Source organism: Sciurus vulgaris (assembly GCF_902686455.1).
Source record: "Sciurus vulgaris genome assembly, chromosome: 6".
In the NCBI taxonomy this organism is placed as follows: Eukaryota; Metazoa; Chordata; class Mammalia; order Rodentia; family Sciuridae; genus Sciurus; species Sciurus vulgaris.
In genome coordinates, this window is record NC_136466.1 from 104,784,059 (window position 1) to 104,798,328 (window position 14,270).

Here is a 14,270-nt window from a genome sequence, read left to right on the forward strand (position 1 = left end):
TCTTTTGTGAGATTGATTCCCAAGTATTTTATTTTTTTCGAGGCTATTGTGAATGGGGTAGTTTTCCTAATTTCTCTTTCTGAAGATTCATCACTTATGTATAAAAATGTGTTGGATTTATGGGCATTGATCTTGTAACCTGCTACTTTACTGAAATCACTTATGATTCACTAAGAGTTTTCTGGTGGAATTTCCAGGTTCCTCTAAATATATAATCATGTCATCAGCGAACAGGGATAGTTTGAGTTCTTCTTTTCCAATTCGTATCCCTTTAATTTCTTTGGTTTGTCTAATTGCTCTGGCCAGAGTCTCAAGAACGATGTTGAATAGAAGTGGTGAAAGAGGGCATCCCTGCCTTGTTCCAGTTTTTAGGGGGAATGCTTTCAGTTTTTCACCATTTAGAATGATATTAGCCGTAGGCTTAGCATAAATGGCCTTTACAATGTTAAGGAATGTTCCCACTATCCCTATTTTTTCTAGTGTTTTGAGCATGAAGGGGTGCTGTATTTTATCAAATGCTTTTTCTGCATCTATTGAAATAATCATGTGATTCTTGACTTTAAGTCTATTAATATGGTGAATTACGTTTATTGATTTCCTGATGTTGAACCAACCTTGCATCCCTGGGATGAAACCCACTTGATCATGGTGCACTATCTTTTTAATATGTTTTTGTATGCAATTTGCTAAAATTTTGTTGAGAATTTTTGCGTCGATGTTCATTAAGGATATTGGTCTGAAATTTTCTTTCCTTGATGAGTCTCTGTCTGGTTTAGGTATCAGTGTGATATTGGCTTCATAGAATGAGTTTGGGAGGGTTCCCTCCTCTTCTATTTTATGGAATACTTTGAGAAGTATTGGAATGAGCTCTTCCTTAAAGGTTTTGTAGAACTCGGCTGAGAACCCATCTGGTCCCGGACTTTTCTTTGTTGGTAGACTTTTGATGACTTCTTCTATTTCAGTACTTGAAATTGATCTATTTAAATTGTTTATGTCCTCCTCATTCAGTTTAGGCAATTCATATGTCTCTAGAAACCTGTTGATGTCTTCGGAATTTTCTATTTTGTTGGAGTATAGGTTTTCAAAATAGCTTCTAATTATGTTTTGTATTTCCATCCTGTCTGTTGTGATATTTCCTTGTTCATTCCGAATTTTAGTGATTTGGGTTTTCTCTCGTCTTCTCTTTGTTAGTGTGGCTAAAGGTTTATCAAATTTGTTTATTTTTTCGAAGAACCAACTATTTATTTTGTCAATTTTTTGTATTGTTTCTTTTGTTTCAATTTCATTGATTTCAGCTCTGAGTTTAACTATTTCCTGTCTTCTACTACTTTTGGTGCTGTTCTGTTCTTCTTTTTCTAGGGCTTTGAGCTGTAGTGTTAGGTCGTTTATTTGTTGAGTTTTACTTCTTTTATTAAATGCGCTCCATGAAATAAATTTCCCTCTAAGTACTGCTTTCATAGTGTCCCAGAGATTTTGATATGATGTTTCTTTGTTCTCATTTACCTCTAAGAATTTTTTAATTTCCTTCCTAATATCTTCTGTTATCCATTCATCATATAATAGCATATTGTTTAATCTCCAGATGTTGGAATAGTTTCTGTGTTTTACTCTTTCATTTATTTCTAACTTCAATCCATTATGATCTGATAGAATACATGCTAGTGTCTCTATCTTCTTGTATTTGCTAACATTAGCTTTGTGGCATAATATATGGTCTATTTTAGAGAAGGATCCATGTGCTGCTGAGAAGAAAGTGTATTCGCTCTTGGTTGGATGGTATATTCTATAAATGTCCGTTAAGTCTAAATTATTGATTGTGTTGTTGAGATCTATGGTTTCTTTGTTCAATTTTTGTCTGGAAGATCTGTCCAGTGGTGGGAGCGGCGTGTTAAAATCACCTAGTATTATTGTGTTGTGGTCTATTTGGTTTCTGAAATTGAGAAGGATTTGTTTGACATACATAGATGAGCCACTGTTTGGGGCATAGATGTTTATGATTATTATATCTTGCTGATTTATGCTTCCCTTAAGCAGTATGAAATGACCTTCTTTATCCCTTCTGACTAACTTTGGCTTGAAGTCCACATTATCTGAAATGAGGATGGATACTCCAGCTTTTTTGCTGAGTCCATGTGCATGGTATGTTTTTCCCCATCCTTTCACCTTTAATCTATGGGTATCTTTTTCTATGAGGTGAGTCTCTTGCAGGCAACATATTGTTGGATCTTTCTTTTTAATCCAGTCTGCCAGTCTATGTCTTTTGATTGATGAATTCAGGCCATTAACATTCAGGGTTATTATAGAGAAATGATTTGGTTTCCCGGTCAATTGGTTCATTTTTAAATTTTGTTATTATTTGTTTGACACAACTTGTTTCCTCCTTTATTTGACAATTCCTTTAGGATAATTCCTCCCTTTGCTGATTTGCTTCTTTGTTTTTCATCTCTTCCTCATGGAATATTTTGTTGAGAATGTTCTGTAATGCTGGCTTTCTTTTTGTAAATTCTTTTAGCTTTTGTTTATCATGGAAGGATTTTATTTCATCGTCAAATTTGAAGGTAAGTTTTGCTGGGTATAAGATTCTTGGTTGGCATCCATTTTCTTTCAGGGCTTGAAAAATGTTGTTCCAGGACCTTCTAGCTTTTAGGGTCTGGATTGAAAAATCTGCTGATATGCGTATTGGTTTCCCCCTGAATGTAATTTGGTTCTTTTCTCTCACAGCCTTTAAAATTCTGTCTTTATTTTGTATGTTAGGTATTTTCATTATAATGTGCCTTGGTGTGGGTCTGTTGTAATTTTGTGTATTTGGAGTCCTATAAGCCTCTTGAACTTGATTTTCCATTTCATTCTTCAGATTTGGGAAATTTTCTGATATTATTTCATTGAATAGGTTGTTCATTCCTTTGGCTTGTTTCTCTAGACCTTCCTCAATCCCAATAATTCTTAAATTTGGCCTTTTCATGATATCCCATAGTTCTTGTAGATTCTGTTCATGATTTCTTACCATCTTCTCTGTTTGTTCAACTTTGTTTTCAAGGTTAAATATTTTGTCTTCAATGTCTGAGGTTCTGTCTTCCAGGTGTTCTATCCTATTGGATATGCTTTCTATGGAGTTCTTCATTTGGTTTATTGTTTCCTTCATGTCAAGGATTTCTGTTTGGTTTTTTTTCAATATCTCTAACTCTTTATTGAAATGATCTTTTGCTTCCTGTATTTGCTCTTTTAACTGTCGATTGGTGCGATCATTCAATGCTTGCATTTGCTCTTTCATCTCATCGTTTGCTTCTCTGATCATTTTAATTATGTACATTCTGAACTCCTTTTCTGTCATTTCTTCTGCCGTGCTGTCATTGGGTTTTATTGATGTAACATCTAGATTTGTTTGCATCATTTTCTTTCCTTGTTTTCTCATATTGTTCAGATATCAGTGGACCGCTGAGATATTGCAGATTTCCTCTGTTGATTTACAATGTCCCTGAAGATTTCTATATATATCCCCTCTTAGCCTTCAGTAGGCTGAAGTCTTGGAGGAAGTTGATAATGCGGTGCTCCACAAGGAAGCTGCCTCTCTAGGAGTGGTGGCCTTCAGGTGGGGTATATTCCCTGCTAGTGGGCAGAGGTGCCTCCACTTGTTGACCAATGGTCATCCAAAGGGGACCTAGGCTGTGGGCTGAGGCAAGGCCTGTTTGGGCCTGTGTCTCTGGTTTTACCGTCCTTGTGGGGAAACCTCACCAGGCAGGGAAGACTCACCCAGTGGGGAGGTCTCGCTGGTCAGTTTCCTCCTAGAGGTTCCCCTCAATTTACAGCTACTGCCTGGGCTGGGCTGCCTTCCTCTGCAAAGTTTCCAGGGGCCCGGCCCTACCTCCTGGGCCTGGGAGCCTCACCCTTCGCAGATGAATCTCCTTAGGCTGCCCCTCCTCAGAGAATTTGCCCACAGGCCTGGATCCTTCGCTCCGCCCTAAGGTTGTCTCTGTGCGGCTCTTCCACCCAGAAGCCTCCTAGATCCTGGGACCCTGCTCTGCACCTAATCGCCTGGCTGCGTGGCCCCTCCTCTGAGCAGCCACCTGTGGCCCCGAACAATCGCTCTGAGTCCCAGAGACCCGCCACAGGCCTCTTCCTCCAGACAGCCGCCCAGTATGCCGGTGCGGTCACTAGGAGTCCAAGAAACTCCCTTCGTGCCTCCTCCTCCCACCAACCACCCGTAGCCTGGGGCAATCAATCACTCCGAGTCGAAGTGACCCTCCCCGTTCCTCCTCCTTCTCCAGATAACCCCCCGGGTGTTCAGGAGCAGTCCCTCTGAGTGGCTCTGAATCCACGTGACCCGCTGCACGGGTCCTCTGGGCACCGCCCGGAGCTCAGGTGCGGCCACTCAAGACCAAGCATCCCACCACGCTTCTCCTCCAGGCAGCCCCCCTGTGTTCAGGAGCTGTCACTTTAAGACCAAACAACTCACCACTCGCCTTCTCCTCTGAGCAGCCGCCTGGAGCGCTAATGCAGTCACTGCGAGTCCAAAGGACCCGCCGCGCTCCTCCTCCTCCTTCTCCTACTCCTCCGGGCAGGCCCCGGGGTTCAGAAGTGGTCAGAGTCCAAACAGCTCGCCACGCAGCCCCTGCTCTGGCAACCGCCTGTAGCTCTGGTGTAGTCACCCGAATCCAAGCGGCCGCGCTCCTCTCCTCCTCCTCGTCCTCAGGGCAGGCCCCGGGGTTCAGAGCGTCGTTCTGAGTCCAAACTGCTCGCCGCGCGGCTTCTCCTCTGGCAACCGCCTGTAGCTCTGGTGCAGTCTCTCCGAATTCAAGTGGCCACGCTCCTCTCCTCCTCCTCAGGGCAGGCCCCGATGTCCTGAGTCCACACAGTTCTCCCCGCCACTCCTCCCCCGGGCAGCCGCCGGAGCCCCAGTGGCTGCTCCGAGTCCCAGCGCTGTGCCCAGCGGCCTCCTTTACGGCGCTCCCAGTTGTCCGAGTTCACTGCTCCAGCGGGGGGAGGGGCGTCTCGCCGGCAGTTCTACTTCACAAAGTTTCCTGCGTTCCGGGACCCCCGTCCTATCCGGGATGCCCCCCCAGGGGGTGAGAGTCACCCGGCTGCTTTGAGTTGGTCCCAAGCGTCTCAATATCTCCTCTTTTGAATCCTGAGTCCTGGAGCAACATGAAATGCAGCCACCCTCTAGGCCGCCATCATTTCCTCATCGGCATCTCTTAATCCAATCAAGTTGACAATTCAAATTAACCATTACACTACTACAGCCTAGATTCTGGAGGGAAGTCTGTGGACCCACTACATTTGACATGGGAAAGACATTTTTATGAGCCTGGACAATCTTTCCCTTGGGAAAAAAATGGTCAATGGTTGGGGCAGTGGCTCATTGGTAGAGCGCTGCCTAGCATGTGTGAGGCACTGGGTTTGATCCTCAGCACCTAAAGAAAGATACTGTATCCATCTACAACTAAGATAAACAATCAAGATCAAGAAGTTATCTCTTCTCTAGTGTTGCTCTTCTCCATTATCTTACCCTGATATTCCAAGACACACTTTGGTTCATTACACTATTTGACATTTTCTGTCTTTCTGTTGATGCTACTTGGGATGCTGTTTGGGGTGACCTTTTCATGACCTGAGCTCATCACAGTTGGTCTTCCAGGAAGTTTAACACCATCTCATTTGGTGGCATGTTAGGTATCTGAAAATCTCTTTACACTGAATACATTTGGAAGATTTTTGAATAATTAGTTGGAAAACTCTGAATTGCAAAAGTCTTGAGCAGATGTTTTCATTCACAAACACGGCGACAGACTTATAAAAATTATGTTCACTCATCATTAAGTAAGCCCCAAGAGACTGAGAGTCAGGATGGCTCATCTCAGAGAGTTTTTGCCTTAAAGTATTGATGCAATATGTTTAAGTACATGCTTTGTGTTTACAACTCACTGTTACGTGACTGGGATGCATAACTATCCTTATGCTAGGGCTACATTTAACTCCAACATGGTATGCTTTTATCTCTCACAACATAAACAGATTTTGCTGGGAGGTATGTTCCAAATTGTTCACTTTCAGATGTGGAGACCTCTACATCTCTGGTCCTAGCCCTACAGAGGAGACATGCTTCTCATTTCCTGACCTCCTTTGGGTTTTGATGAGCATCCAAGATCCTGGGTTCCCCTACATCTATCAACAGTATGACCAGTCTAATAATTGTGCATTTAAAATAAATACCAATAAATTCAGAAGGAAATGGGATTATCCAAGTTCTATGCATGAAAAATCCCTTCTTCAATGATGGAAATAAAGGTAGTATAAAACAGAGTCAAGATGAAGGTTCCTTTGTCCTGATATGGGTCCATACTCTCTTTGTGTAAACAAGGTGTTGAGGCCTAAGGAAAGCTGAGTCTAAGATCTAGCCAGATTTCACTAGAGTCATCCCACTTTGATGACAAAAAGTGTTTCTCCCAAGAGCTCTCAGTGCTTCTAATAATAATAACAAATAATAATAGCTGTAATATGAACTAACCTCTTTACATCATATAGTCTTCATAGCAACCCAATGAGGTAGGTACTACTAGCCCTGTTTTATAAATGAGGAAATCAAGGTTCAGATTGGTTAAGAAACATGACAGCTCTCAGTTCCTAAGCCAAGATTTAACACTGCGAGATCCTGTAAAAGTCAGCATCAGGCTCTGCTCAGGGTTGTACTCCCAGTCTGTACATCTGCTAAAATGTCTATTCTCCCTGGCCTTATACTTTTAGTTCTCAGTTTGTTATTCAACAAAGAGAACTAGTACATCCTAGGATTGATGAATAATAATAACCTGGGATAGTAAATAGGATTCACCTCAAGTACTAACCCAGTTCACTGGTTTCTGAGGTTGTCTCTTGGAATAGAGAGAACATTTAGGATGAAATAGTAATGCCTGGCATGTGGCAGCAGTGTCTTGAGGTACTGAGCACAGGAATGCCTCATGTTGGCAATCTGACAGTTTTGCCCAGTCCAAACACCTTCATTTCCCTGATAGCTATTTAGTCAAATGACCCTAGAAGCATAAACTTCCAGAAGGTAGTTCCAAAATATTTTTAAATACAAAGAGCATAACCAATTGTTAACATAAAGACAAAACGAAGAGCAATCACTCCAGACATAATCACTTGCCCTCAGAGAGCAGGCTTTACCTAGATACATGTGTATAATTTTAAAATCTGAACACAGACTCAGTAATTGAATCCCTAAACCTACTTGGATGTTCTTATAACATGGGAAAAGTAAGGAAAGCCCTTCGTGTTTTCTAGGGTTTCCCTAACAAACTACCACAAGTGGTTGGCTTAAAATGACAGGCTTGTACAGCCTCATCTCACAGTTCTGGAGAGGGGCCTGAGTGCGAGGTCCTGCGCCTCTTAAACCCGTAGTGGGGTCTGTCCTTCCTTGCCTCGCCCAGGCTTCGGGTGGTCTCCAGCAATCTTCAGTCTGCAGCTGCACAGTTCCACCCTAGCCTCCATCTATATGTGTTGCTCTCCCTGTGTCTCACTCTTCCATGGTGGTCTTCTTATAAGGATAACAGTCACAGTAGATTAGGGACCTGCACTACTCCTCTATGACTTCAAATTAGCTGATTACTTCTGCAGAGGTCTTATCACCATACAAAGCACATTCTGAGGTACCAGAGATTAGGAATTCAACTTATTATTATTATTTTTTTATGGTGGGGAGGCACAATTCAACTCATAACATCCCCTATCTGGCTCTGGAATCTTCAGATAATGGGGACTACGAATAACTTAGAGGCCAGATGCAAACACATCATGAACCAATATCTGGCATTGCCACATCAGGGAGGGACTTGCAAAAACATGATGGACTGAGCTAAGAGGGGCTCTACGCCACACACCAGCTCTCTGGATAACATGTTTTTAAAAATAAAAAGACAATGTAACCACACTTGGAAGAGAGAAAGAACCATTTCCAGAGATTGTAAGTAGAGAAGGACCTATAAATTAGAATGGTAAAGGTATATAGCAGGTCCTAGAAGATAGATGGCAGGCTTCCCACTCTCAAGCAAGGATGGGAGACATAGTGAAGAGTGTCTGGGAAGCTGTAACTGAAATGTCTGCATAAGGCCACCCACTCAAGAAGTCATTAGAAAGCTTGTTAGCCCCTTGGACTCTGGGTGTAACAACTATGGACACACAAAGTCCTATGATCACATAGACATGTGGGCTCATGCACTACACAACCTCACACAGCTATACAACCCACCTGACATGGAAATCCTAAGCCAAGAAGGTAGCATCAAATCTGTCCTAGGACCAGTGGAATAAGCTGAAAGAAAACATGTATCTACTCTACATCCACAACCCAGGTGCCCAAGAATCCCACAGAGCCACCACCACCCCACCCACAAGCGGGTGCTAACACCAAACCATTAGAATCCACAGACGTCTCTCTCTCTGCAACACCTTCTGGACTCACAAATGCGGATCCTCAAGCCTTCCTTCCTTTCAGGTTTGGGTCTACAGTGAACCATCTGCCCACACAAGGAAGAGCGACTGCACTCCACACAGTTACGCCGCCCACCCACAGTCTCCCTGAGACAGCAGACCCCGACTTGCCCCCAAGAAGGAGAAGGTAATAGATAATACTTTACAAGTAAAGATACAATCCCCGCTGCCCCCAGGATTCTAAGATTTATGCTTCTGGTTTGGTAGAATCTTATTTTCTATGAACATAGCACAAATCAGCCAATGTACTTCAATCGGCACCTGCAATTGCCTTTACCTCAGGATATTGGCTGTGGCTTTCCTTTCCTGGGGAAGAAGGTCTGGGTCTCGTAAGACTTCTTCTAGCAAATTTAGGACATTCATCTTTAGTTCGTTGTTGAGTTCAAAATCCTATAAAATAAAATGAATCTTTTTAAATTTCGGTTTTAAAGGGTTTAGTGCTGTGGTGTTTGGCACATTCCTCATGATAAGTTCTCTAGAATCTAGGTATGAAGGTTAAGATGTAGGGACCCTAGAGTCCCTCATCCCTACCCACCCCCAAAGATCCCAGCTGAAGTGGTTTGGGATGGGGTCCTTTGCTGGTATTTCTGACAGGCTCCCCAGGGGATGCAAACATGCAGCTGAGGCCAAGAACCACAGCTCTTGGGACAGCAATTGGGCAGGGTCTTTAAAAAGCTTACAAGATCCCAACCAACTCCTCTGGCCCTGTCTCTACCTACGGTCTCCAGCACATCCCCAAACGTAACACACACACATGCACTCACTCATTGTCCTAGACTTTAAAAATTCCCTCCCTTCCTCAGAAAGATATGTGCTTCCCTAGTCTGGAACACACTCCACATGGATTGTGGTTCCTCTTTCAGGCCTTGGAGGTGATACACATTCTCCCTGGAGTCTTCCTTAAATAACCCAGTGGGGTTGGGAGCTTTTCCTTTGTGCTCCTATGGAACACATCAGTCACTTTTAATCTACCATCACACATTGTAATGGCCGATTTAATTGCCCAGTTTTCCCTTGGACCAAGAGTAAGATTAACAATTAAGACAGCCATAACTCAGAGAAAGAGGGAAGGAAGGAGGGAAGGAAAGAAAGAAAAATTTATTGCAAGAATTAAATCTGTCGTTTGGATGATAACTGAATGAAGATATACTAAGGCTATCAATACCTGTTATCTATGTCTATATCCATCTAGATAAGCTAAAGGCTAAAGAATGATTAAATGATACTCACAAGTTGATGGGGAGCAAGATGGAAGGGGCACCCAAAGGCAGAGTTTCAACAATATGAGCATCAAAGTAAATAATGAGAATGATGATAACCAAGTGAATCTTAAGAAACCTGCAAGCCCTTACTGAAGCTCACAAAGATAAATAAATGGATAAATAGATGACAAATAGACATATGTATACATACATAGATAAAGGGGGTAGAAGGTAAAACTATTCTTTATAGTACAATTCCAACTAATAAATGCAAAGGAATAAAATACCATTTCAACCAAAACAGTAATAACTGATTCTGGCAAGGATGGTGAATGGATGTTAAAATGGCTGGATAAATGCACTGGGGAACAGAAATGACAATCTCGAGAACTCCCCAGAGACCACTTATTAATTACAAAGGGATAAACCAAGGGATCAATGTTACCAATCCCAATGATGGAACAGACGGACATCAAGTGCCTACCGATGTAATACATCGCTTCCTTAGTATTTCTACCAAAAATGCATAATCTCATTCTAATTGTGAGCAAGCACTGACTATATTTTTTAAAAATGTTAACATCTTGAAAGATGAAGCAAAACTAAGGAAGCATTCCACTTTAAATGACATCAACAGTTCAATGGTTAAATGCAACAGGTGAACCTGAGTTAGACTTGGGGTCAAGGTGGAAATAATACCAAAGGCAGGACTGTGACAACGGACAAAATTGAATTGGGACTTCACTAGTTGTACCAATGGCCAAGTTTCCTGGATTTGATCATTTTGATGTTAGCTTTGTAAAAGTACTGACTTGTTCATGTGGACTGGGAGAGGTGGGATGGAGAAGGAGAATAGAGGTAAACATGTCAGTGACTAGTAATTCTGGATGCCTTTCAGGTACTTTGTTTTATTCAGGCAATTTTTCTCTTGGTTTGAAATTTTTCAAGGTAAAAATGTTAGGGAAAAAATAAAAAAGTAGAGTTGTATTAAAACATATTCTTTCAAAGCATCTCTAGGTATCACATTGGGACTGTGAAGTGTTCAGAGATGAACCAAGTTCTGCAGAGTCCTGCATCTCAGGTTCATACTCTGAGAGACCACTGTCTTCATATGAATAGGTATGACTGTCTATTTTCCATCATCTAAAGTTTGTTATAATTATTATAACATTTTTAGTATAAAATTACATTATATTGACTTATTACAAGTTATTATAATTACATTTTAATGTTAAGAAAAGTAATTTTGAGGCACTGACATTCTGAATTCTTTTAAAAGGTTGGAGAGAACATTGCTAATCGCAATGAATTCGATTTTTTAAAACCGCATAATTTTACTACACTCAGTAATTAGGGGCAAAATGTCCATGATTTCACAATTGTAGACAATGCAAGAGTCTAACCTAATTTGAATTAAGTATTTTTGCATCTTAGTTTGATGGAAAACTGTGTAATTTTATTCTCAATATTTGACTTTCATGCTGGGTGTTGAGGCACATGCCTATAACCTCAGACTTGGGAGGCTGAGGCAGGAGGATCACAAGTTGAAAGCCAGTCTCAGCAACCTAGTGATGCCCTAAGCAGCTCAGTGAAACCATATCTTAAAATAAAATGATAAAAAGGCCTTGAGGATGTGGCTCAGTGGTTAGGTACCCCTGGGTTCAATTCTTGGTACCAAAAAAAAAAAAAAAAAAAAAATCACTTTCACTGTTTGACAAAAAATATTATATTGGGGAGAGTAAGAGACACTTGGGCACATGGTCAATACAAATGTTACTATCTCTTAACAATCCTAGGATTTTAAAAAACACATTTTCCTAAAATTTCACCTATTTATTATTAAACAACTTCTTCTAAAATTTTTTTGTTGTTGTAAATGGACCTTTATTTATTTATATGTGATGCTGAGAATCAAACCCAGTGCCTCACACATACTAAGCAAGACTCTACCACTAAGCCACAACCCCAGCCCTGTTCAAAGCTTCTTGCTATTAATTTTTTTTAAATGCATGAAAGGAGAAGAAGGTAGTATTTTGCTGCTGTTTTCTTCTTTGTTCCAGCCCCTCTTTCATTTTACAGTAAAGGAAATGGTGCTTGTAAACAGTGAAGGATCTCACGTACTTCACCCTGTATGTGCTACCAAAGTATTTCTCAGCCATCAGGAGTCTATTTCCTTAATGAATATTTGATATATATTAGTGAGACAACTGAGTCCTCATGTAGCTATGTCAAGTCTCTAATGATGCAAATAATCTGATTATCATAAACGGCACGATTAGTGTGAAGGACATCAGGCTACTGTTCAGGCCTTGCTGAGGGCTAATTAGTGGTTTCATCAACAAGCATCATTGAGCACCTGCTGTGCCCCACACTGGGATCCACAGGAGGAACGCTTCTGGGGCCCCAAGTTGGCATGTGTGTCAAAGTGTGAAAGGTCTTGTTAAGGAAGGCAGATTGTGATTTTATTATTCTGAGCTCTGGGAAGACTGGCCTGAGAGGGACCTTTGAAAGAGTTAGTGAAATCAGCAGAGATACTATCTGAAGCATGATGAACAGATTACAGTTCTGCTGCTGATACAGTTGAATAAAGCCAATTCTTTGATAGTTGAGAATGAAATATGAGAATTTTCTCTTCTGATTTCCCTTACATTTTTAGTTTTTTGCAATGTACAAAGTAACCTCCCATATGTTTTCAGTTCTTCCTCAGCAGAACCAGAGGCAAACCACACAGGAGCCATGAGCTCACCATCTCCCTTAACAGGATCCATTGCAATGAGCCAAGATGTGACTGCAGGGGATGAGATTAGATATGTAGGGATATAGCCATGCTGGGAGGTCTTCCGTCTGACTCCTATCACCTGTGCTTTCCAAACTGTCATGTGTGCAGGAATCGCTGGGGGATCTGGCTAAAGTGCAGATTCTGATGCAGCAGGTTTGGAGCAGGGACTGAGATTCTGTGTTTTTAACAAGCTTCCAGGTGGTGTGAGTGCTTAGGTCCAGGGACCAATTCTGACTAGTAAGACTCTATACTGACTGTTTATTATGAAAAAAAAATCATGCAAAAAAATTTTTAAAAACCCTTGGGGCAGGGTGGAGCTCAATCCTCTGATGTACTACACAGAATGTATAATTATTCTTTTTCATGAATACATGAAAAATACAGAATCAGTCATTCCAAAGCCCCTCTTAAAAATATAGTAATTGCTTCTCAATAAAAAATCTGAATCAGGAAAAGATACTTGCCCTATTTAAATTCAGAGATAAATTATTCATAAGAAGACTGGCTGACAGCCATTTCATAATTATCCAGAATGTAATTTTTGGCTACGTTTCCCAGAGCCTGTGTGAGAATGGCAGAACGCCTTTCCAGAGGCAGCGTCGATGCCCACAAGGTGGCGCTATCGGGCCGGCAGTGCACGCGGGCGCCTTGGTACCTGAGTCCTGATGCAGCAGGCTGGGTGCGCAGCCAGCAGAGTGCAGCAGGAAATCGGCCTGCACAAGGGTGTCCCACAAAACTTTATGCACCAGGTGAGCGAACCTGAGGCACCCAAGAACCCCCAGGTAGTCGCTGAACTTATCACAGCAACAATTTAATTTTGTTTTTATTTCCTAATTCATGAAACAATGGTGAGGAAATAGGATTAGAAAAAAAGAAAGGGCCCTGTTTTCAAAGGTGGAGAGCCCAGGAAATGTCAGCGGTCTACATTTCCAACCCTAAAAAGAATAGGATAGCTCTCATTCTTTCAACGACAATTACTAAGTCAATAGATAAGGCTCTGGGGGAGAGGCAGAACAAGTCCAAGTGGAAGGGAAGATGAAGGAAACATTAATCATGGAAACCCGGGGAACAGGCTTGAGGGGACACATCTAACAGTAGGGGACATATAGCAGTACAGATGCCCTTGGGAATCTTAGGGGAGGGCGGGGCCTGGAAACTTTCTCTGGGAACCACTTGCAAAGAGGCCACAACTCCAGTAGAGACCAGGACAAAACTGTCAAGAAGGAAGCTGAAACCCAGCACATGCTTAGGAGCAAGTTGTCAGCTGATAATGTCAGACTCCTCCAGAGAAAGATGCTGATGTCAGTTGTAGCTACTACCAAATGATTAGGAAAGTCCTGGGTTTGCCTGCAGGTTGGTGAGTAACTCCTGAGGTAATACAATCGTAACTAAGAGATGGCCCTGATCTAGGCAGTATTTCACCATGTTATCTCACTGACCCTAACTAACAATTCTGCAACATAGTAACCATATTATTTCCATTTTAAATATGGGAAAGTCCAGGTATAGAGTCTAAGTGTATTTTCCAAAGTCACACAAGTGGCAAGTGGCATGTCCAGGATTTGGACACAGACATCCTGGGCCCAAGCCTGAGTTTTTAACTGCTGCACCCCAAGACCCTTCTAGAAACAAAGTGGCTATCAGTGCACTGCTAGTATAGCAGGTGTGGGGAACAGTGGGCCAAAATGTCCAATACTGACTGCATTGTCAACTATTTTAACTGTTTCTCACAGTACCCAGGAATCTTCAGACTTAGTTTCCAGTCTGAACAAACTAGTTTACATTAGGAAGACTTGATCCTACAA

At 41.8% G+C, this 14,270-nt stretch overlaps 1 protein-coding gene across 2 annotated transcripts in view; it reads right to left on the reverse strand.

Moving 5' to 3' along the window:
• RASGRF2 (Ras protein specific guanine nucleotide releasing factor 2) overlaps positions 1 to 14,270 on the reverse strand; it is a 268,468-nt gene that overhangs the window by 38,128 nt on the left and 216,070 nt on the right. For both annotated transcript variants that reach the window (XM_079145547.1, XM_079145546.1), the window contains exon 19: positions 8,762 to 8,874. In XM_079145547.1, the coding sequence (XP_079001673.1) occupies positions 8,762 to 8,874 (113 nt within the window). The remainder of the gene's footprint in view (positions 1 to 8,761; positions 8,875 to 14,270) is intronic.